The 23893-nt window shown below is 49.5% G+C and overlaps 1 protein-coding gene across 2 annotated transcripts in view; it reads right to left on the bottom strand.

The window, feature by feature from the left end:
• Positions 1-1020: 1020 nt before the first annotated feature.
• Positions 1021-23893, bottom strand: part of TSPAN5 (tetraspanin 5) — a 166981-nt gene continuing 144108 nt past the window's right edge. Inside the window, exons 3-8 of one of the 2 annotated variants that reach the window (XM_084895275.1) lie at positions 15809-15955; positions 10521-10691; positions 8150-8275; positions 6079-6126; positions 5867-5983; positions 1021-3181 (exon numbers count right to left, since the gene is read on the bottom strand). In XM_084895275.1, the coding sequence (XP_084751401.1) occupies positions 3116-3181; positions 5867-5983; positions 6079-6126; positions 8150-8275; positions 10521-10691; positions 15809-15955 (675 nt within the window). In that variant the 3' untranslated portion in view covers positions 1021-3115. The remainder of the gene's footprint in view (positions 3182-5866; positions 5984-6078; positions 6127-8149; positions 8276-10520; positions 10692-15808; positions 15956-23893) is intronic. The other variant, XM_084895276.1, reaches the window with a different exon arrangement.

The following is a 23893-nucleotide window of genomic DNA, read 5'->3' as shown; positions in this document are numbered from 1 at the left end:
GGCCTAGAGTTTGCCGAGAAGCAAGGAGGACAAACGGCCTCCCGTACACACGAGATCTCTCCAGCACAGCTAAGAAAACTCAAGAAATCGGGATTGTTGACCTCCCATTACCACGGATACACTCCCCTAAAGTCAAAACAACATTTGTGCTCTCAAGTACCCAGGAGTCTGGCAAAACATTTCCCAAACCAGTCTTGGCACAGTGTCAAGGTCTGAAAATACTGTGCGAGAACCTTAAAATTTTGTTTTCATTTAATCTTTGAAGTAAACCCCTGACCGTTCTAAAGACAGGAGTCTCCTTCTGCAGTGACAATTCAAAATAAAAGTTGTCAGCATTTCTCCAACGGGCTAAGATTCCTGCTCTAAGAGACGACTAGAAATTATTTTCTTAGAAAAAGGTTGTAGATATTATCAAGATTTACCTAGGCCCACGCGAGTCCTAATTCTCACTGTACATTACATTTTCAATGGGACTTTCTTAAGAATATAGGTTCTATGAAAATAAAAAATAAAAAGAAAGAAAAATACAATATATATAGGCTCTGGCTCCCCCACCACAGAACTGCTGGGGGCAAGGCCTGAGGATTTGCATCCCACGTGGTCTCTGGAAGACTGGGACCAGCAATGGCCTTAGGAACAGAGATTTCCTACACATCCCGCTCCGCACGTCTCCCATCAGATGGCAGCCGGTAGCACCGAGACCTTTCCCTCCCCATCACAACATGTTCCCTGTCCCTTCCCCTGAGAGAACCGGGCCCAGGCAGGGGTTCTCTAATTGTGATTGAAAATGCATGACAACAGCATCACCAGCAAACCATCACCCTCGAACCAGTCAGGACAGCACCTTCTCAAACCCCCCTCCTCAGAAGCACTGAGTCAGAAATTCTGGGTACGGGGCAGGCACAGTCACCTGTGTTTCAACAAGCTGTCCGGGGACCCTGACCCTGGCTGCTGAAGTTTGGGGATCGCTGCGTTCGAGACTGTTGCAATTTCAAGAGCGAAGCAACGAAGACAGACGTGTAAGGTAGAACCAAGTTTATTAATGACAGCCTTTATTACAACCACTCTCAAGTGTAAAAAATAAAGGGCGCTTCGTTAAAATTTAAAACTCACTTGGACTTCCGTTTGGCCTTTCGCTGGATGTGCCGAAGGGTGGGCCTCTCTCCCGGTTCTGAGTCAGCTGGTCAGAGGGGGTTCTCTGGAGGATGAGGTAATGGACAGGAAGGACAAGCACGCCAGCCAGGAGCCGAGCCTCCGTGTGGGAGTGACATCACAGGAGGACAGCCGTGGTGGGGGCGAGGCGGGATAAAATCATCTTACAGCTGGAGCATGGGATGGACATCGCTAACAATACAGACACACACACGCACATGCAGATCAGACACACCCAAACCCCAGAGACCAGGTGTTTCTCAGAGAACTGCTGTCCTTTCTCAGACCAGACCGACACGCCCACCGGCCGCAGGGCTGCCCGAGGGGCGGAAGCGGAAAGCCTTGTTCAAGCTTCAGCAAGTGTGCTCGCCGGCGGCCCGGCCACGCGTTGGCAAATGTGTCATCGCCGTGAAACACGCCTGTGGTTTTTTCCCCAGCGATCCACAGACTGATACCTGCTCCCCCAGGAGAGTGATATCCTGGCAGATGAGGCTGGATTAAAATCTGGAAGCAAAAATGGGTCCCTCCCCCCTGGAGGCAGGCCAGAGGTGGGTGGCAGCACCTGGAGGTGGTTTTCCACCTGAGACTCAGAACACCTGCCCGTCAACGTCCCCCTCGGAGTATTTGTGCTTTGTGGCCATCCTGATGGTTCATCTGCGCTATGAGAACAGAAAGCGCTCTGCCCATGCACGCTTCTCTTTAAAAAAAATAAGAGTAAAACTAAAACCAGATGAGGGGAAAACCCCACTAGAAGCTTTTTGATTGTGTCAGCGTTGTTTTGGAAAGGGGTTTACTCCTATCCCAAGAGAGAGCGGGGCAGGATGCAGCAGAGACCACGGCGACGACCCATATGGCTGAGGGGTGGAGTCCATGGATGCATCTGTGCGGGCCCAGCGGGTCCTTCCCAGCCAGGAGCCCTCGCCACACCTCTCCCCCACCCGGTGCCGCCCACACCACACCTAGACCTGTTGTCGGAGAGATGGTGGGAAGGGAAACTGGTGGGTTCAGATTCACAGGTCATGCGGGGAGATGACACACACAAAATTAATATTCAAGTTTGTAAGAAAACACTTTAAACCTTAACAGAAACGCCAGCTTTTGGGGAGACCAAAACAAAAAAGGGAAAGAGAAAAAAAAAAAAAGAAAAAAAAAAAAAGCCAAAGCCCCAGAGTTTCTGAAGAATCCGACATCGACGTGAGGGGCTGGGGTGAGGGTGTCTTCAACTAACACCTCGTCTCGAGCCTCATGTTCTCCTGGATGTCACCGGTAAATAAAGCGCAGGCCCACCTGGAAAAAAGATCTGTCCTGCTACCATCCGGCATCACCGAGCGCTCCCGGGGTCCTGCTCCGTGCACGCGGAACACACAGCGTCTCTTGTCAGGAGGCCCGATGGGCCGGGCACGTCTCTTGCTGAATGCCATCTCAAAACGTGACCCCACGGGCAAGCTGTCTTCTCCTGGGGCCACGAGCTGTCGCAGCTCATTGGAGTGTCCAGCGAAGGGAGTGTCCCATGGAGTGTCCAATGGCCCAGCCCTCACAGGGAAGGCGCTGGGTTTTAGGAAGGATGCACGTCTTCAGGCCATGGCGTGAGGAAGGGGAAGGCTGCCGCCCCCAGCCCGCCGTTCACTCCCGGGGACAACAAGGCTTTCCCCACACCTTCAAGTGCATACGGTTCCCCGCCCTCCCTTTTTTCCTTTTTTTTGGTTAAGTATCCAACCATCCATAAATTCATGGCTACAGTAGAGATTCACGGCGCAACGACTTTCATACTGGTTATTTTTTCTTTAATTCTGTCAGTAAGCAGCATTTCTCAGTTTCCCCCTCAAAACAAGTTCTCGGCAGCTCCGTCAGGTGGGATGGCAGGAGGCCCCGGGGACGGTCCGACGGTGTGGAGATGGTCGGGCCGCCGGAGGGAGCGGAGGCTGGGTGTCCAGTGTTCTGCAGCGGTGGCAGGCGCCCTGCCCTACCAGCTAGCCCTGACCGCTTCGATGTCGCTAACCAGGTTCTGGGCCAGGCATATCCCAAAGATCTGAGGAAGGAAGAGAAAGAGTCAAACAGTGAAACTCTGAACATCATTAGGCTTTTCCTTGGCCAATGAACCCTATTTTTCCTTTTTCTTTTTTAAATATATTTTATGGATTTCAGAGGAAGGGAGGAGAGGGAAATAGAAACATCAATGATGGGAGAGAATCACTGATCAGCTGCCTCCTGCACGCCCCCTACTGGAGATCGAGCCCACAACCTGGGCATATGCCCTGACTGGGAATCAAACCTCAACCTTCTGGTTCATGGGTCAATGTTCAACCACTGAGCCACACTGGCCGGGCTGAATCCGATTTTTCTTATCTTTGATCTTTAAGTTGAGATGTAACTCATATACTGCAAAACCCGTTCTTTTAAAGTGTATAATTCAGTGGTCTTTAGTGTATTCACAGGGATATGCAACTATGACCACTATCTGTTTGCAACACATTTCATCACCCCAGAAAGAAACTGTACCCATAAGCAGTCATTCCCATGCCCCCCCACCTCCACAGTCCTGCCAGCCACTAATCTGTTTTCTTTGAAATTGCTCCTTCTGGACATTTCATATAAATGGAATCATATAACATCTGGCCTTTTGTGTCAGTCCGCTTTCACCAGCACAGGGTATTCAAGGTCCACCCATGTTGTAGCATGTTCCAGGAGTTATTCCTTTTGATGGTTTGAATAATATTCCAGTATATGGATAAACCATATTTTGTTTTTCTACTCATCAGGTGATGGGCATCTGCAGTGTTTCCTTTTTTGGGCTCTTATGAATAATATCACTATGAACATCTGTATAAATGTTTTTGGGTGGATACATATTTTTAATTCTCTTTGGGTACATCCCTCAGAATAGAATTTCAGGGTCATACAATAACTGTAATTTTCTGAGGAATTGCAAATTGTTTTCTGTAGAGGCTGCATCATTTTCATTCCCTCCAGTGATGTGTGAGGGTTCCAATTTCTTCACATCCTCGACAACTTGTTATTATCTTCCTTTCTCATTACAGTCCACCCCTGAGCAACATGGGGGTTACGGGTGCTGTAATCGCAGCAGTTGAAAATCCACACCTAACTGGTCAGTTTTCTGCATACTCAGATTCCCAACCTAAGTCAGGCAAACTACATAGATCAACTGAACTGTGGTCAGTTGGAAAAAAAATGTGCTTATGAGTGGACCCACACGGCTGAAACCCATGCTGCTCGAAGGTCAACTGTACGTCCATCCTGCTGTGTGTGAGGTGGTGGGTATCTCACTGTGGTTTTTATTCAAATTTCCCTAACAATTAACAGTAACATGCATCTCTTCACATGCTTACTAGCTATTTGTGTCTCCTCTGGAGACTATTCAAATTCTTTGCCCATCTTTAAATTGGGTTTGTCTTTTTAATTGTTGAGTTGTTCATGGTATAGTCCAGATACTTGATTCTTATCAGATATAATGCTTTGCAAAATATCTTCTTCCGTTTTTGTGGGCTGTCATTCCACTTTCTCAGTATTCATAGCACAGAAGTTTTTAATGTTGGCCAAGTCCAATGGATCTACTATTTCTTTGGTTGCTTGTGCTTGTAGTGTGGCATCTATAAAAACTGCCTACTCCTGGGTCACAAAGAGCTACACCTGTACTTTCTCCTGAGAGTGTTATAGTTTTAGCTCTTATATTGTGGTCTTTGGTCCAGAGTTTGAGTGAATTTTCATGTATCGTGTGAGGTAGGAGTTCAAATTTATTCTTTTGCATATGGGATAGTCAGTTGGTCCGGCATCATTTATTGAAAAGACTATTTTTGCCCCAGTGAACGGTCTTGGTTCCCTTGTCAAAAACCTGTTGGCCATTGATGTATGGGTTTGCTTCTGGACTTTCTATTCCATTCCACTGACCTATATGCCAACCTTATGCCAGGAGGCACCATCTTGATGACTGCACCTTTGAAGTAAGTCTGGAATTGGGAAGTGTGAATTCTCCAATTTCGTTCTGTTTTGCTATTCTGGGTCCCTTGCATTTCCATATGAATTTTAGGATCAATGTGTCCATTTTGGGGGGAAAAATTAAAAATGCAGTTTGAATTCAGAGATTGCACTGAATCTGTAGATGGATTTGAGGAGTCCTGCCACATTAGCGACAGGAAGCCTTTCAGTCTCTGAGTATGGGAAGGCTTTCCGTTATTTAGATCTTCTTTTGTTTCTTTCGACCACCGCGCTGCATTTGGGCTCTGAGGAAAGTATCACATCTCCATCTCCATGGGATGAAAAAGCCACACTCGGTACTGCCCAGGCGAAGAAGTGGGCACTCCTGTTCCTCACTAGCACTTTGGGAAGGCGGGCCGGAGACAGCATGTTTGCAAAAATCCACAGAAACCTTAACCTCACCCCTTGGATCTGCTTTTGACTATTCCTGTCTGCCCACATGGCACACACAGAATTATTGAGCCCAAGAAATGCACAGACCCAATCAATGCCTCCACTTTCAAAGGGAAAAACACAACACAGTTTCCTAATGTATTTTAGCATAGAGTTGCATCTAAAACCAGAGTTTTAATAAAAACCACATCATTTGGGTCTGTTTCCAAGCCCCACCACTTGTGTCCTAAATGCTGGACCATTCACGTGGTCAGGCAGAGTGCCGGCCTGGTGAGGATTCTCCCGGGCATCGCCTCCCTGTGCCGTCCGGGAAGAAGCCGGGCCTTACCTGCAGCAACGCAATGCCTATGAACACACCGGCCACGATGGTCAAATTGTCCTGCAGCCACTTCTCAAACTGGGGCACGCAGCCTTTCGTGTAGATTACGATCTGCTGGTCGACCTCCTTCACAAGGGAAGAGGAGAACACAGGTCACCACGGAGGTTCAAGAGCGCCTCCAACACCCTGGGCGCTAAGCGACAAGGTGAGGTCCCACTTACTGGTTTCTGCCTGGCATCGTAGCCACACTGAGTGTTGATGACATCCTCCTGGGGGGAAGAAGAGAGGACAGCGATAGTCATGCCGGTCAGAAAGCCCCTGGAGGAATCAGCAGAAGAGGCCCCCTCAGAGGAATACGTGTGCACTGGGGCACGCAGAGGGACCGCGCCTCGGCAAGCCCTTTGATATGTTATCCCATGTAATCATTTTAACAATCCTCGGAAACAGGTATTAAAATATGCCCTTTTCCAAACAAGGGAGACAGAGGCTCAGGAAATACCAGGAAGGTGAGCAAGACCATTGTATGGGAAGTCCAGGATTCAGAGCTAGCAGCCTCGATACGTTTAAAGTGTTCAGGGAACTGGAGACAGATAAAAACCATGCTTGCCCTAACCGGTTTGGCTCAGTGGATAGAGCGCCGGCCTGCAGACTGAAAGGTCCCAGGTTTGATTCCGGTCAAGGGCATGTACCTTGGTTGCGGGTACATCCCCAGTAGGGGGTGTGCAGGAGGCAGCTGATGGATGTTTCTTTCATTGATGTTTCTAACTCTCTATTCCTCTCCCTTCCTCCGTGTAAAAAATCAATAAAATATATTTAAACAAAAACATGCTGAATGGGCACAATGACTAGCTTCATATTTACTCTCTTTGGTGCGGGGGGGGGGGGACTTCTACTTTTGAGTATGTTTATTTCTGTATTATTTAAATTATTTTTCAATGAGAACAGGTGACTTCATAAAAAACAAAACAGCATCCTAGTCTAAGGTGACCAGACATCCCGCTTTTGGCGGGAAAGTCCCGATTTTTAACAATTTGTCCCGCGCGTCCCGCGGCGTTTAAAAAAAAAAAAAAACTCTAAAAGATTTAAAAGAATCTTTCCAAAAATCGGGACTTTTTTAAAACGCCGCGGGACGCAGGACAAATTGTTAAAAATCGGGACTGTCCTGCCAAAAGCGGGACATCTGGTCACCTTACTCTAGTCCCATATCACATGTTCTGACATCCAACAGCCCTGATCGGAATTGTGGCTTCCCCTCTTTTAGGCTTGCTTCTTTTTTCCCCTCTGCAGGGAGTGGGTGGAATGTCTTATCGTGGCGTTTATGGAATGAGATACCTCTACCCAGAGGATCACTCTGAGGGAGTGCTAACACAGCAGAACCGGGGACAGAGCCGCTGGCACCTGCCGGCCAGCGCGAGGCTGCCTGCGGCACCCTGGGCTCTGCCGGGCACTCTGCCTTTGGGCCTCCTCAGAGGGAAGGGAGAAACAAACCAGGGGGAAGGTCAGCTGTCCCGGCGAGACCCAGAGCAGCGAGCACAGGCCTTCCTGATTCTCAGTCTCTTCAGACCAAGAGTAACAGCCAGGCTGACCCCCACCGGGGGCGATGGGCCACGGGCAGCTGCAGGGAACTTCTGCTTCCCCACCCCAAGGCCGCGCCCCTTGTGAAGAGCGGCAGACCCTCTGCCTTCCAGGGGGAACTGGCCGGGAACTCATCGGTGCCCACTCGGAGCGGCTTGATGGGGGCAAGGGCAGCCCTGAGGGTGCACACTTGGGGGCTGACAGGCTACGAACGAGTCTGGGCAGCTACGGTCTTCGCACAGAGCATCCTTGTCTCAGGCTCCTCCGTTCCAACGTGTCCCCCACAACTAAGCGGGTTACTAAGCGCAACCCGCTGAGAGCTCCCGGGTGCGCCTTAAAGAAGGAGCAGCAGCAGGCTGCCTGGGGCTGATGCTCAGCGCCAACACTCGCTGGCGATGGAGCTTGGGTAGGGACTTAAAACCCAGGGGCCTCAATTTTAAATAAAAAGGGAAGGTAATGTTGGTATCTGCCGGCAGGAATGTTCCGGGCTTAAAGGAGCCCAGGCACACAGAGGCTCAGAACAGGAGCCGGAGTGCCCTGGTGAGTGAGCGCCCGCGATGATCCCTCCTGCTGGGAGGAACTAGCCCTACGGCCTGTGCAGGAGCCACAGTCAGGACCAAGCGGGTAGAGGGTCCAAGAAGAACCCCACTGTGCCCGGCCCACACACCGCCCGCCCGGGCGATGCGGGGGCAGGGGGCGCGGGGCTGCCTCACTTACCGCGGGGTCTTTAGTACAGCAGGAGAATGGCACGCCGCACCTCTCCCGACTTGCATTGGAATCTGTGCAATTGAAGTAAATATTTAGGTTCCAATCATCAGCTCCAAAAGCCCCACAGCACTGCCACTAGAGCAAACAGGAGAGAATTAGAACACCTCGACCCGGAGGCCACCGGGCGCTGCCCCCGCACCCGCCCCCACGGCCACCCCCAGGCCTGCCGGCCCCAACCCTCCCTTCCGTGCCAGAACTTATTTTTACCCCAGACTGGACCTAACAGCCCCCGCCAAAGCCTCCAAAATAACGCCGGTGGAAGGTCTGTAAGGATGCGTGGGCCTGTGATTGGGAAGGCCGATGAGACCCATGGCGTTAGGTGGGGAAAGGAGATGGGGGGGGGGGGCAGGAGGTTATAGCAGGGCTCCCTTAGAACAGTTTGGTGCATGTGGGAACATTCTAGAAGGATAAATAAGACACTAAACAGCAGTGTCTGAAGGAGGCGACTAGGGCCGTGGGTGGGATATCTAGAGATTTCCTTTTTTACAGTTTTGATCTCTACACCTTAATGGTTTTTTAAAAATCTGATTTATGGCTCTATCACTAACATGCAATAAACCGCACACAGTTAAAGTGTTCAACTGGATCATTGTTTTACATATGTAAACAACATGGGACCATCACCACTATCAAAATTGTGAGCACACCCATCACCCCCGTAAGTTTTAGAGGCTGACTTTTCATTACGTATCTGTTAGTGCTCGGAATCTGTTTACATAAGAGCAGGTGTTTACATTTTCAGAAAATTACTTAAGAATGCAATTGTCTAATTAAAATATAATCATGTTCAATTCTGTGGGTCTTCCGAGGGGCCTGACTCAGAGGCTGGGCCCCTTGTCTCCTCCCCCGTGGACTAGCTCCACTTCTCCCAGTTAAACATCCAGCCATGACACTGGATGGCTTCTAGGACCAGCAGCTACTTCAGAACAATTAGCTCCGAGACAGAAAAGGAAAAAATCACATGAAATGACAGCATTTCCCCGCAAAGCAGACAGCACTTCAAGAGAATGTGTGTACGCATGTTCGTCCGCCTCATCGGGTTCTCTGAGGGCTTGGGCTGTGCCTCCCAGAGTTGGCTGCAGAGCTCCGTCAGCGCTGTCATGCAGACGAGACAGCAGTGATACTTGGCAAGGTGTGCGCCTGCATCCATTGTGACCTAACAAAGCAGGGAAGGCTGCGGAGGAGATGACAGGGGCTTCATTTCACGCCCCAGTGCCGCTCACTCCAGGGCAGGCCTTGCTGCCACGGCACAAAATCAACTCAGCTTACTCCATTCTGTGGGCCTGGGGTGTGTGTGATTGTGTGTGTGTGTGTGTGTGTGTGTGTGTGTCTCGGATAAGCTGACACAGCCCTCTCCTCCCTCTCTCAAAGGGACCCAGCTCCGCCTCCATATGCATCAGCATCACGGACACCACTGTCTCGGGCTGCGCGGCTGAGCCGATTGGTGGAGTGTCTGCCAACAAGCACCTGCCCGAGTGCAGGACCACAGCACCTTACGCCTGCTGCGAAGCCACCAAGCACATCTTACTCGAGTGTCACCGAATCTCCACGAGTTAAACGGCAGCTTTTACTATTTCCACGTTCCTGTTGGGGAAGCAGGCCAAGGTCCGATTACCCAAAGTCGCTGAGCTGCTTGGGTTTGGGCACCAGATCTGTATGTTCTGAGCCCTGTTTAGAGGTCATTTTGCATTCTGAGCGGAACGGGGGTCTGCTGCTTCGTTTGCCGTGCAGGGGCGGCCCCAGAGAAACGTTCAGAAACCGGTGGGAGGGGCGCTCCACACCGATTCTCCACTTGGCAGAGGCCACGTGGGGGTAAAACTTGCTCAACTTTGGGTTTAACCCGCGTGTGCGTGCGTGCTATAATAGTACTGAATAGGTATATGCCAGGGAATTACCCTCCTCCTGAGGATGTTATTCTGAGCTGTGAAGTGTGGAGGGCGACTAGAAATGGGCAAGGAACAAGGCGGAATCCACATTTAACGCCCAATGAGATGTTAAACCTGTAGCAAAGCAATCTTCTTCCCGGGTCGGCAGCAAAGGGCAACTGTGATTAGAACCTTCTTGCTCAAGAGTTTTCTTCTTTGCTGCTCTGGGCAGGAATGAAGATTAAGGGAAAACGGGGCACTTCCATGAGAAGCACAGATCGTGTAGGCCACAGAACAAGTCAGAGAAGAATACACAGACAAGCGAACAAACCAAAAGCCGCGCGGGCCCGTCAGAGGGGCGTCCCAGCTGGCAGACGCGGAGCCAGGACGATGCTCTCTGGGGCCATCCTTCCCAGGAGGCTTTCAACTTGAAAAGAAACCGAGTTCCCACTTACATATTCCTGGGTGAAGTCTATGAGGTTTTGCAAGTCAATGTCATCCCTGTACGCTCGGATGTTGTTGTTTATGAAGAAGTACAGCTGGTCTTTGATCCAGTCTTTGAAAACGAACGCCAGCACTCCGGCAGTGAGCTCCAGGAAGAAAATGATGCCCAGGAACACAGAGAACTAAGACAGGAGACACAGACACGGAGAGCCGTTACGCAGTTCAATGGCTCCTTCTAAAAAGGTTTGTAATTACACTAGGTGGTTCCACACGTCCAAAGCGGGTAACTTTCCGTTCCTTAAAGTTCATTAATAAAATACTACACTCCAAGAAAGGACTTTCAAAAAAAAAAAAATCATTTCATAATCACATTTTGGGGCCCTGGTGGCTCCATTTGGCAATTAACCAACAAAGCTCACAAGCAAACACAGATGATAGGGATTTCTCATTAGCGTCACATTAAGGCCTAACGAATTTCTCCTGATTAATGCGCTGCCTGCCAGGCGCTCAACAATGGCCCGGCCCTTCCTCTAGCAAACTTTTGCAGCACTGAGAAATAAATCACCCCAGTATTTAAAGATCACCTGTCATGTGTGACTGTGGCCTGGATCCTCCTGTACGCTATATGCTCCTTTTATGGATTCAGACACTGCCCCGATTCCCCTCTGCACCTGCTCCCCAGGGTAAAGCAGCACACATGTGTATCTTAGATGAAAAGAGCAGAGGGGAAGTGAGGGGTGACTGCGCCATGAAAATAATTCTCCACCAAGAAAATAAAACAAAACCGCTCTTCTCTGTGAAGCGCCAGCCTCAGAATGTTTTAAATAACATCAGTGTGCAGATGACCGGCGTGGAAGAAGGCCACGGGCAGGTGAGAGGCCACGGGTAACGTGGGAACGGCCCATGAACCGGAGAAGACTCAGCAGAGCCTCGCCTTAGTCATACCACGTACCTTCACACCTCCAGTTCTTTCCACTTCCTCCAGCCTCCACGCTCTTACCCTTTTCCATTTTAATTGGTTCAAAGAGTTTCTGAGAAACGAGGCTGTGACGGAGCAGGGTACAAACTGCAGGCAAACTTCTCGTGATGAGGACAGAAAGGCGACACCCCTTTCAGCAGAGCCCCGGAGGCCGAGGGAGGAGGCCGAGGGGCCAGAGCTGCTGTTGAGTCTACGTCCCACAGGCTGCCCTCAAGCGGCCAACCGGGAGCACACCGCGTGGGGGCGGGCACAGAGGAAACGGCTAAAAATGGCCCTGGCCTGTGTTGCTCAGTGCTTGGAGCATTGGCCCAAGCCCTGAAGGGTCTTGTGTTCCATTCCCAGTCAAGGGCATGTGCCTGGGTTTCGGGTTCGACCCCAGGCCCCAGTGATCGAGCCTTGTGCTGGAGGCAACCGACAGATGAATCTGTCTCACATAGATGTTTCTCTCTCCACCCCCCTACACTTTTTATTCTCAAAAAAAAAAAAAAAAAAAAAAAATCAATGGAAAAAATATCCTTTGGTGAAAATTATAAAATCCAACCAAACAAATAAACAAAAAGACTAAAAATGTGTATTCATCCAACAAGCATAGACTGAATGACCTGGAAGAGGTCAGGCCCTGAGCTGGGTGGGTGGGGTTTACAGAAACAAGGATGAGTGGGCCCATACCCTGTCTCCAAAGAGCCTCTTACAGTAAGGGGCGGGGGGAAGAGGGGGTTTGTGAGGGGGCCATATCACAGTGTGTGTCTGACAGTGTTGCCCAAGCTGCCAGGCGCTGCTATGGGGGGGAGGGTGGGAGGAAGAAATAAGCACCTGGCAAAGTCTAGGATCCCAAGGTTCAGGCCCCATTCAAGGCCCCCCAGCTCAGCCCTCAGGATCAGAGCTCCTGCTTATCTGCCCTAGAGATCACTAGCAATAGAACCTAACGAGTTCATTATCATCACTGGTACCGGTAACTTCAAAGGGAGCTTTCCTCAATCTAGAAAAAGGACAAGAAAATGATCACTTTTGCTCTTGCATCTCAGGCACCAGCATGCCATCATGAGTGAGGAAGACCCGGAAGCTTCAGGGCCACGGCTGCTCGGCAAGCACAGGAAGGGGGGCAGTGGGGGGAGGGGGAGGGAGTGATGGAGGCTTGCATCATCACAGGATCAGCTTCCACAACTATGGCCCAGGGCCCTTTGGGAAGTTGGTACGAGGATTACCACTGAAAGGGGAACCAGAGCTCGGCCCAACTGTTGACCGTGATAAACTGTGGACTTGGGTCAGCGGACAGTCCCAGAGGTGCTCCTATCACTTGCGTGGTGCAATCCAGCCACTACAAAGTTCTAGGGCAGGGAAAGCTCCCCAAACAGCCTATCATCACGAAGGCCAAGTTCGTCAGAGAAGAGCAGAGGAGAAGATGAAGGTGTTGGGGGAGAGGGGGTCTGTGTCCTGTTGGCTTGAAGCCACACAGAGGAAGTTCATTAAATGCTCACACTTGGCGGGGAGGGGAAGCCTATCACTTTTATGCAAAGGCCACCCTATAGCTTAGCACAGTGGTTGGCAAACCACGGCTCGCGAGCCACATGCGGCTCTTTGGCCCCTTGAGTGTGGCTCATCCACAAAATACCATGTGCGGGCATGCACGTACAGTGTGATTGAAACTTCGTGGCCCATGCGCAGAAGTTGGTTTTCAGCCTGGGAGAGTCTATTTTGAAGAAGTGGCGTTAGAACACTCAAGGGGCTAAAGAGCCACATGTGGCTCACGCGCCGAGGTGTGCCGACCCCTGGCTTAGCATAAAACAACTCCCTCCCTTTATTAGGTACCTCCCTACATGACAGTCATGACACTACAGAAATGAGAACATCTTAGCTACCTCATATGTGTGCACACACAAACAGTAAGACCTAAGTCATGCAAAAGTTCTAATTAAATTTTTGTCTTCACCATTACAAAGGCTAGGCAGGTTCATTTTCTCATTACCCTGGTAAATTTTCACATAATAATATACAATATGCATATCAAAAATTGAGTCCAAATTAAATTCTTATCAAAATTTGGCAGAAATGGGCCCTGTGAGCAAATTTCCCCATTTCCTAAGGGGAAGAGGTGGACTCACAGGCTTCGTTCTAGGGCCTCAGTCCACGAGAAGGCTCCATGTCTATGTCACGGTAGCTCGGCTCTTGGATTCCCCCCAGCAATTCTCCTGGCCTTACAGCATCAGATGGTGGAGGCTGTTTGGAATGATGATGCCATTGACTTCCTACTTATTTCAAAGACTATTCTAGGCCAGTTTTTACCGCATGTACTAAATGGAGAAAGGGGCCATTTAAAATATTCCCCAAGACTTAAAAAAGCCAGACAACAACATAATTCTCTTTATTTGCAACATGGGACTTTATAATTTAGAGAAATGTGTAATTCTCTGCCTATGCAAGTTAACTCTAGTAGCTTCATCTATAAAAGTGATAAAGGGACTACCCTTATAAACAAATATGATTAAAGTGAATCATTTGGGGGCATGAAGGCTAAAAATGATAAAATAGTGGCAATCAGCAAGTACGATGAAGCCCAAAATAAAGCTACAGAAGAGCTGACGGAGGTGAGCTCAAGCTTTAGATTCTAAAGTTTAGAAATACCCCTTGCCAAGAGGACTGGCAGGTTGCTATCAGGGACAAAACCTTCCTGGGGCCTCCGTAGGCCTTTGACTCGGTGAGGAATAGAATGGTGGGTGGGTGGATGCAAGAGAAACAGAGTTTGGGAAATGAGCTCCTCCCACCGGAGACCATGTGTACAGAACAGAGACCCAGTGGCTCATTAAACTGCACCCGGACCAAGTCTCCCTTGGTTTTTCCCTGTCAGCGCGAGTCCTATGAACTTCCCGGTGAAACAGCCTCCAGACCTTGTCTGGGCCAGAGCTGCCCCATGTATGGACAGGGAGCCTGCTCTTCTTGGGGATGTTCAAGAAAAAATGCCGCCCTGACTGGTTTGGCTCAATGGATAGAGCATTGGCCTGCGGACTGAAGGGTTCGGGTTCGATTCCAAATCAAGGGCATGTACCTTGGTAGTGGGCACATCCCCACTAGGGGCTGTGCAAGAGGCAGCTGATCGATGTTTCTCATCGATGTTTCTAACTCTCTATCCCTCTCCCTTCCTCTCTGTAAAAATAAATAAATAAAAAAAAATCAATAACATGTATTTTAAAAAGAAAAGAAAAGAAAAAAAATGCCAGATGACGATGTGGCAGATGTGCTGGGGAGAGAATTGCCTGCATGGCAGCTGAGACTAGTCCTGCTGGAAGCTTCTGTTTGAATGACAATGGCCCTCAATGACACTGTGTCATAAACGTTGAGATTAGTGATATTAAACTTACACTATTCTCTCGAAATCTAACCATCTCCCCTCATCATAGGAGGGTAGGTTTCCCCCCCCCCCCCACCCCCATACTTTTTATTTTTGGAAAGGGGAGTGGAGTGGATACTGTCCTGTGGAGGGCTGTGAAATGGCCGCCACCAAATGCCCACATCCAGACAACAGGCACGTCCAGTGAGCTTTGGCCTCACTCACCGACCCTATCTCTCTCTCTCTTCCTCTCTCTCTCTTTCTCTCTCTCTTCTCTCTCTATCTGTATCTCTCTCTCTCTCTCTCTTTCTCTCTCTCTCTCTCTCTCTCACACACACACACACACACACACACACACACACGCACATAAGCCATCCTGCTCTCCTTGGGGAGGCATCTCCAAAGGAAGGCAACACTGTTCACACTCTCCTTCTAACACCCACCTGCCCCTGGGGAGAAACTCCTCTCCCGAATGCACCCATGCCAACAGCGGTCACAGCACCCTGCACGGGATCTGAAAAGTTTGCTGCAGATGTTGCCTTTCACTGTTTGTCCATATTCACCCAAACCTGCTGCTTAGCAGATTTAATCTGCACAGGCCACAGCCACGGGGCTCATGTCTGGTTTCTCCAAACCAACCCGCTGAACAACTTCCTTCTGATTGTGTGCTCAAAAGGGAAAGCACGAATCACTTAAAAGAAGAAAACGATGTCTACAGAACCACCTCGGTCCCAAAGGTAATTCAGGGATGGGAAAGCAGCCGTGACTACGTGTGCAAACCCCCCGTGGATGCCATGGGGCGGGGTGGTGTATGTAAAGTTAAGGAGGCACGGGCAGGGGCAGAACAGAGGGCTCTCTTACAGAAAAGCATGGCCCGGGCTGTATTTCTGCCAGCGTTTTCGGGGCAGCACCCTCTCTTCTCGTCTCGTCTAAAGACCGAGTCCTCCCGATGGGGGCGTGCTTGGCTTGCACCACGAGCGGAGGGGGATACTTACAAACTTGAGGAGGAAAGTGTTTTCCCGTAGAGCTCCAATGCACCCTGCAAATCCCAAAATGAACATCACTCCTCCCACCACCAGGAAGAGCCAGACAGGGTCGAAGCCGCCGAGGTCGGTGATGGAGGAGATGTTGGACAGAACTCCCTGGGGGCGGAGAAGAACGCACAAAGGGCACCGGGTGCCGGGTTAGTGCTCCACCGTGAAAAGGTCACTGCAACCTCCTTCCCCTCCGGAAAAAAACGGCAGAGGCCACGGGATGATTTGCTGTGATTAATACTCGAGTCATTGCAAAAACAACAGCAAAGCACAGAAAACTGCTTTCTTTCCACGTCTAGACGGGTTCATGTTGTAAGTGAAACTAAAGAAAGCAAAGAAATGACCCCAAGAAACCACTGTCAGACCTTGCATGGAGGTGTGGAAATTACCTCTGCTTCCGCTGTCCCCACACATTAGCGGTCTGTGGTACAAAGCAGGTGTGTGAGAAAAACACGCCTCCTGTACACCTGAAACTAACACAAAGTCATACTGCCTGTGAACTGTGATTTAAAGATAACACTTTTTAAAGGGGGAGGAGAAAGAAGAACACCCTAAGTCCCAGGACATGCGGATCGGACAAGTGCCTGCGTTGAGCCCTTGGCATTTCTCAGGAAACAGGGACTCCTCACGCTCACACAGCGGCCAGGCCCAGACACGAGCCTCTGGAAGTTTCCCAGGGAAACACTGCACCACAGGATCCACTCTGGAGCTTCCCAGGAGACCCCGTCAGGCTCAGGTCCTCAAAGCTGAGAACTGGGATTTAAACGATTTACAAATCAACAGCCTCTCCCTGTGTTTCAAACCTTTTATTCTCCTATGGGAACCAGGACTGATTTCATTTCTCCCCAAACAATGCCATTTCCTTCCTGAAAGCCTTTCCGCCTTAATGGGCCCACGTCACAGATCACCCAAAACTGTGTTAGAAATTATGAGATTATTTTCCCTCTAAAATACAAGGTACAAATGTACTATTCCTTCCTATAGACACCAACTACTGTTATTTTGAAACTGGATGTATGTGAGTCCTAAATACCCCGTATCAGCATCCATATTTTCTTTTAAGTTATTTTTGAACTCTCAAAATCCCCACCGTATGTCATGGTATAGTTTGCTATACAGTCTTAATATTAAATAACTTGTTTTCACAGCGTTCGCAATAACCCGGAAGAATACAAAGTATTCATCTGATTTTATATTTTGAGGAAAATGGAGCCTGGAGAGGTTTGGCAACTCGCTGACGGTCATACAGCTATTGTTTTGGACCTGGAAAAGATTGTCTGCCTCACAATCTATCACAAACTCTTATTCTATCAGTGGGAGCCAAGTACTTGCATCCAAGCACGTCCCAGTCAGCACTGATCAATACCTGACTCTGAGCGCTGTGTTCGCCCCTTTTAAGGCAGGAGGAACATTTGGACAAGAGTATGGTGTGTGCTAGGGGCTAGGGGAGCAACACCTTAAGAACAATAACAGGCTATCAATCTAGAACAGATGAAAAAGGCCAATGCTTCAAATAAATCACAGATGAAGGGTTGAGAGATTATGAAAGCACATAAGAATGTAGGGTGGACTTGCTGACTTCTGGGGTGACATCACAAAAGACAACCACACCCTTCACCAGGATGCAGAGACCAGGGTTTTAATACAATCTTGTGTTCTTAGAATTTCCTAGTTTTGAGCTCTGAATGCTGGTGGTGGGGGTGGGGGGTGGTAAGATACAAAAATACAATGGCCAATTCTTCACACAAATGATGCTAAGAAAAGTCACACAGAATCTAAGCGAAGGTGCTGAGGACCCAATGCTGGAGATAACCTTGCCTGTCAGAATGCCCTTCTTTAAACTCAGGCATTGGGTGTTAGACCTCCCTAGCCAGGGCACAGCGGCCTTTGGGGGTACAAGATAACAGTCTTAAACTTTTAAAAGTCAACTTCATTGTGGGAAGAGTCAGTTCAGTTTCCTTGGCACCAAAACGAAGAGGCAGCAGAGGCGGAGAGACAGGGAGAGTTCCACCACCAGAGGCTAGAAATACCAGCACGTCCCAGCCACGGTGAGAGACGCCGCCTGCGAGCCACGGCTTCCCCTCGGGACTGAGCTGGGAACCTCCGTCGGAGGGGCTCCAGGACCGGTTCCCACCTTGGATCGGAACCTGGGACTTACTGACTTCTAAGTTCCTTCCAACGTTAAGACTATTCCATGATTTCATCCATTTTTAATAGGCTTTTAAGTTGGGATTCACACTCAAGTGTGCACAAAGATCAGATTGTTCACCTGGACAGCGTGGCTTAGGGGTTGAGCGTCGACTTACTGTATTTTTCGGACCATAAGACGCACTTTTTTCCCCCCAGAAGTGGGGGGGAAAAAGTCCCTGCGTCTTATGGTCCAAATATAGCCTACACATATACTGTAAAAACAAAGTTTTTTTACTTGCCCGGCTCTGTGTGGTCTCTGTGTGCTTGCCCGGCTCTAAAATGGTTCTAAATGCTGCTGTTTACTTTACAGGGTTGATTACATGTGTTTATGACTGTGATGTTGGGTTTTAATGCACATAAAATATTTTAGGACACTATTTGTTTCAGAATCTTTTTTTCTTCATTTCCCTCTCTAAAAACTGGTGCGTCTTATGGTCCGGTGAGTCTTATGGTCCGAAAAATACGTATATATAAACCAGGAGGTCACGGTTCAATTCCCGATCAGGGCACAAGCCTGGGTTGTGAGCTCAGACCCTAGTGCGGACATGCAGGAGGCAGCAATCAATGGTTCTCTCTCATTGTTGATGTTTCTATCTCTCTTTCCCTTTCTCTCTAAAGTCAATAAAAATTTTAAAATAAAATTTAAAAAAAGATCAGATTGTCCCCACTCCTCCATGGTTGCACACTCAGAGCTCTCTGAATTACAAGGACAGTTATCTGGGCAACTCTGGCAAACCGAGCAAGCTGGCAAACACACCTGTGCCCAAAACACCAAGATACGCCCGCCCCACAGGCCAGACGGTCGGATCCCAGCTGGCAGCAGACTCCGGGATCACCTGTCCTCTCCGGTTTCATCGGAGGGTGAGAAATTGGCTTCTCACACGAACTCATTTTCGTACTTCTACTCTCCCCAGCCTGCAGGTTCCGTTTTAATTGACATGCCTTCTGCTGTTCCCATGGAAATGACAGTCATTGGGGAGCCTGTCTGGACTGCAGAGTCTCCTCACTTAATCCTAAATTCTGGCAAAAGGCAGGGTTGGACACAGATACGGAGAGGGCGTGGGCAATGACAGTTGTGCAAAGCACAGGATGACCAAGAACTTTGCTTTTACTGGATCAGCTGAAAATGAACTCAAATCTTAAAACAGCCGAAACCAGTTTGGCTCAGTGGATAGAGCATCGGCCTGAGGACTGAAAGGTCCAAGGTTCAATTCCGGTCAAGGGCATGTACCTTGGTTGCGGGCACATCCCCAGTAGGGAGGGTGCAAGAGGCAGCTGATTGATGATTCTCTCTCATCAATGTTTCTGACTCTCTATCCCTCTCTCATCCTCTCTGTGAAAATCAATAAAAATATATTTTTTAAAAAAAATCTTAAAACACAAAGTATGGAAGTCAACGCCCAAAGCCCAAATGTGCTTGTGGTGAGGACCACTTACGTAGATGGAGATGAGAAAGCTGGACTCTCTCACCTGTGCAGTGTTCCCAAATATTTGCTGAAAGGCAGGAGTCTTACTGTCTCTGACAGCACAGGGAGATGGAGGAGGGCTGAACAGAATCCTGGCCACAGAGGCTGGATTACCAAAATGACAGCTGAGCCTTCTGTGGTCTTCAAGATGGGCTCTCCCTAGACTTTGTAACTGTGTTAAGCTCAATTTGATAAACGAATCAGAAGTGCTAGAACATGCCTACCGAAGAGTAATTATAATTAAAGCTTGTAGTTGACAAGAAGCAGGAAGGAAAAAAAAAATCTAAGATTACAGTTAAGTCTGCCAAGTGACTTAAAATAGACGTGCATTTGAGGTAAGTCCTCAGGAATCTGTAAGAACACCACCAGCAGACACCTTGTCTGCTGGGAACCTGTGGGCACCACCCTCTCCTTTGGGGAACCACATTCCCCCTTCCTGTAAGAACTCCTTCTCCCCCACATCCGCTCCGGGAGCCCTCGGGCGCCCGTTCTCACAGGACCCCGTGCCTCAGTGAGAGCCGGCAGCCTGCATGCCCTTCCCTGGAAACCAGGGTGAGAGCAGAGGTCCCTGTCCTGTGGCCGAAGCTGTGAAATGTCCAGTTCTGGGGCCACCTGCAGTGTGCATTCCATCACATGGAAAAGATCATTCTGTGGTGAGATATAGAAAGCCAGGACTTAAAAAAAAAAAAAAAATTGGGAGGAAGGGAAAATTCTAATCGTATTATAACACCTGGACTGACCACAAATGAAAACCCCTTGATTGGATGAGCTGGTTCCCTTTGGGTCTGTATTTGCACCCGGAAAGCTCTGCATAATACAACCACCATTTTGGATAAACTACATGTGAGAGCTGCATGGGTGCACCTACACAGGTATGTGAATACACACACACACACACACACACACTTGTGATCAAAACTGGAGCTCACACTTTATGCTGGAAATAAAGTATGGGGGGTGCTCCCTTTACTGGGCTGGCTGGTGTTTCCAGTCAACATAACCATTAGGCCGGTGTAAACAGCTTTCCTTCACGTTGACTCCCTAGCAATTCAGCATCAATAAGGACATGAGTTCCAGATGGAACTTTGAGATGCTTTGCCTATGTCACCAACAAATAATGCATGATCTAAGCTCCAACTCTCCATCTAAATGTGAATGTTCAGTCCTTGGGTTTAAATGCCAACTTATTAGAACTCAAGTTTGCTGGGAGATAAGGAAATGCAGAATGTTCCTTGGCTGCTCCCTGCTGTACCCAGACCTGCTGTGCGTGGGAGCAGGGCGCTCTGGGAGGGAGCCGCCATCTGTATCACAGTGGGAAGCTCTTCTCCACAGCGTGCACCCTGCAGCGAAGCCCTGGGAGCGGGGGAGGGCAGGGATGCTGGACCTCGTGGGAAGTCTGCACATATCCCCTGGAATTGAATTAGAATGAGGATAAATGGAGGAGAAGCAGATCAATTAGCTGTGTGTACTGATTCCTCTCTCCTTTGCCTTTGGCTGCCGTGAAAGCAGAATTCTGAATAGCACTCTCAGAGACAGGAAGGGGAAGAGTAAGAGAGAGCACCAAAGACCAAGACTCCAGGTCACAAGAAAAATTCATTCAAATACTTCAGACTCAAGAATATAAGAGGACTTCCTTATAGATTCTTCATTGCTACATTAAGATTATAGTCATGTGTACGAATTCTCTGTACCCACACCTTATGTTCCCCTATCCATATTCTTCTGCCCCACAGTCATCTAAGGCTACACCTGTGGCCGCCCAGGCAGCAGAGGCAAAAACAAATCAACAAGAACAGAAACGGCTGCTATACAGATGAAATGAATACTAGCCCACTTTAAAAATTGACAGAATCACATATATTCATCAAATTAGCCATTCCACAAATGGGCTTTTGGAAAACTAGCTCTTGACACATCCATTGAAGCCTTGAAGAATTATCCTCTGGTAAAAATAGGTGGTTTCCATTATCCATTCAGTACTAGACAGATTTCAGAACTTAGCATGTGTCTAAAGAGGAACACAGTAAGGGAACATGCCTAAGGCCATCCTATATAATAAAAGCCTAATATGCTAAGTGTCCAGTTGCCCAGTAGTCTGTTCAACCAATCAAAGCGTAATATGCTAATGATATGCTAAGGCCGCTCAACTGCTCGCTATGACAAGCACTGACCACCGAAAGGCAGACACTCCAACTGGTAGGTTAGCCTGCTGCTGAGGTCTGGCCGATTGGGACTGAGCAAGATAGGCCAGACAAGCCCTGGAGCCCTCCTGTGGGCCCTGCCTGGCTGGCCAAACTCCTGCATCCTACCCAGGCCCTTATTGTGCACTGGTGGGGTCCCTCAGCCTGGCCCTCTTGCAATCTGGGACCCCTCAGGGATGTCCCAGAGCTGGTTTTGGCCCGATCCTACAGGCCAGGCTGAGGGATCCCACTGATGCACGAATGTGTGCACCAGGCCTCTAGTATCATTATAACAGAATTAGGGAGCCAACAAACAAACAAGCTGGCTCTGGGTGTGGCTGAGAGCACTGAGTCCTACACTAACCACCTGTACAGCACTCAAGCCCGCCTGACTCCTACCCCTTCCCCTATCTCCTGAAACACACGAGAGGGTCACCTGGTCAGGGCTGGCTGTGTGGCAGAGAGACAGACAGGGCATTTTAATACAGACACCTTGTGCCAAATCCCAGTTCCGCTACTTACAACCTGTGCGATCTTGGGCAAGTTACCAAACCTACCTACATCTCAATTTCCACTTGGGTGAAAAACGGCACCCCATGCCATAAGCTTACTGTGAGGAGGGAGAAAATATGCGAGTAAATACAAACACTATGCTAAGTGCTTGGCACACAATAAGAATTCAGTCCAAGTTCATCCCCATTGCATTGTTCTACTAGACCAGTGGTCGGCAAACTCGTTAGTTCACAGAGCCAAATATCAACAACGATTGAAATTTCTTGATAGCCAAATTTTTTAAACGTAAGCTTCTTCTAACGCCACTTCTTCAAAATAGACTTGCCTAGGCCTTGGCATTTTGTGGAAGAGCCACACTAAAGAGGCCAAAGAGCCCCATGTGGCTCGCGAGCTGCAGTTTGCCGACCACAAGGCTAGACCAAGAGGAAGACATAAACATGGCAGGTGCTCACCCAACTTGCCCTGGCCACACCCCATGTCATGCTTAACGGAAATGGCGGGAACTGACTTGGCAGTCACTCAGACGCTCAGAGTAAAGGCAGAACGGAGAATCTACAAGTGAGCAAAAGCCCAGAGAAGAAGACAGCCCTGAGGGCTGGAAGCTGGGAGCACGCAGGGCGTGGGGGGAAGCAGCGAGAAGTCAGCTGGGTGTGGGGAGCACACTGACCAGCCAGGTCATGGGGTCAGTGGCACCCTGACCTGAGGGCGACCCTCTGCTGTGGAGGCCCTGACTGGGCACCTGGGTCCTGAAGAGTCACTGCTGCTGAATGACCTTTTTGTCGCCAAGCCGTGTCCCCGTCCCCGGGAGACCTCCCCATCCAATGGTTTCATGAACATTGTATGTTTCAGAAAGAATGAAAAACCATCCCCTCTTCCCACCAACCTGCATCTCCCCCACAGCCCTCAGACAGTCAGTGACCTCGGGGATGCAAGCAGCCTCTTCCCCAGGCTCCACACGAAAGGACCATGTGCTGAGTGAGCGTAACTCCTCTCCCCAGGAGAGTTTCCTGCACGTGCAGAAACGAAAAGGCAAGCGAAGCTGCAGATCGTCGCAAGGATAAACCTCGGGAGTGTCTGTGGTTTGTTCCACCCAGCACAGCGCCGCCTCCGTGTGCCACCTGGCAAGCCTCAGTTCCTTCTCTACACACACACACACACACACACACACACACACACGGAAAAGAAATGCAAAAATAGCCCTAGTCCACCCCCCAGGTCTGGGGATCTTCTGCTTTGGCCTAGACAAGCACATTCCTTCCAGCTGCTGGATGAGAAGCAGACACAGGCCTGCGGAATGCTTGCCCCACACTAGGCCAGATGCGCCCCCTGAGATGGATGAGACCATGGCCGGGCTCTCCCAGAACCTCCTCACCCAGACCCCCCGCCTCCCCTTAGGCTAAAGGCAACAGCTTTTCTAGAGGCAGAGAAGCATCGCCCTCCTTGACAACGGATGACCAATAGGACATTTTAAAGAAAATGAGCTCCTCAGAGAGGAGTGGCCCAGGAGCTGGAGGTGAGGTGTGTGCCAGTGTCCACAGGAAGACAACCTGGGACAGAACACAGGAAACCCTGCCCTATACCTTCATCAAAGACCTCCCGACAGGGCAAACCACCCTGCACACCCAACCCCCACCTGGCTGGGGAATGGCTGCTGAGCCCAGAGGGAGGGCTTGGGACATGAGCCAAAGGGAGCCCGC

The sequence above is a fragment of the Pipistrellus hanaki genome (genome assembly GCF_964339955.1).
Source record: "Pipistrellus hanaki genome assembly, chromosome: 1".
In the NCBI taxonomy this organism is placed as follows: domain Eukaryota; kingdom Metazoa; phylum Chordata; class Mammalia; order Chiroptera; family Vespertilionidae; genus Pipistrellus; species Pipistrellus hanaki.
This window is presented reverse-complemented; position numbering and strand designations above follow the sequence as displayed.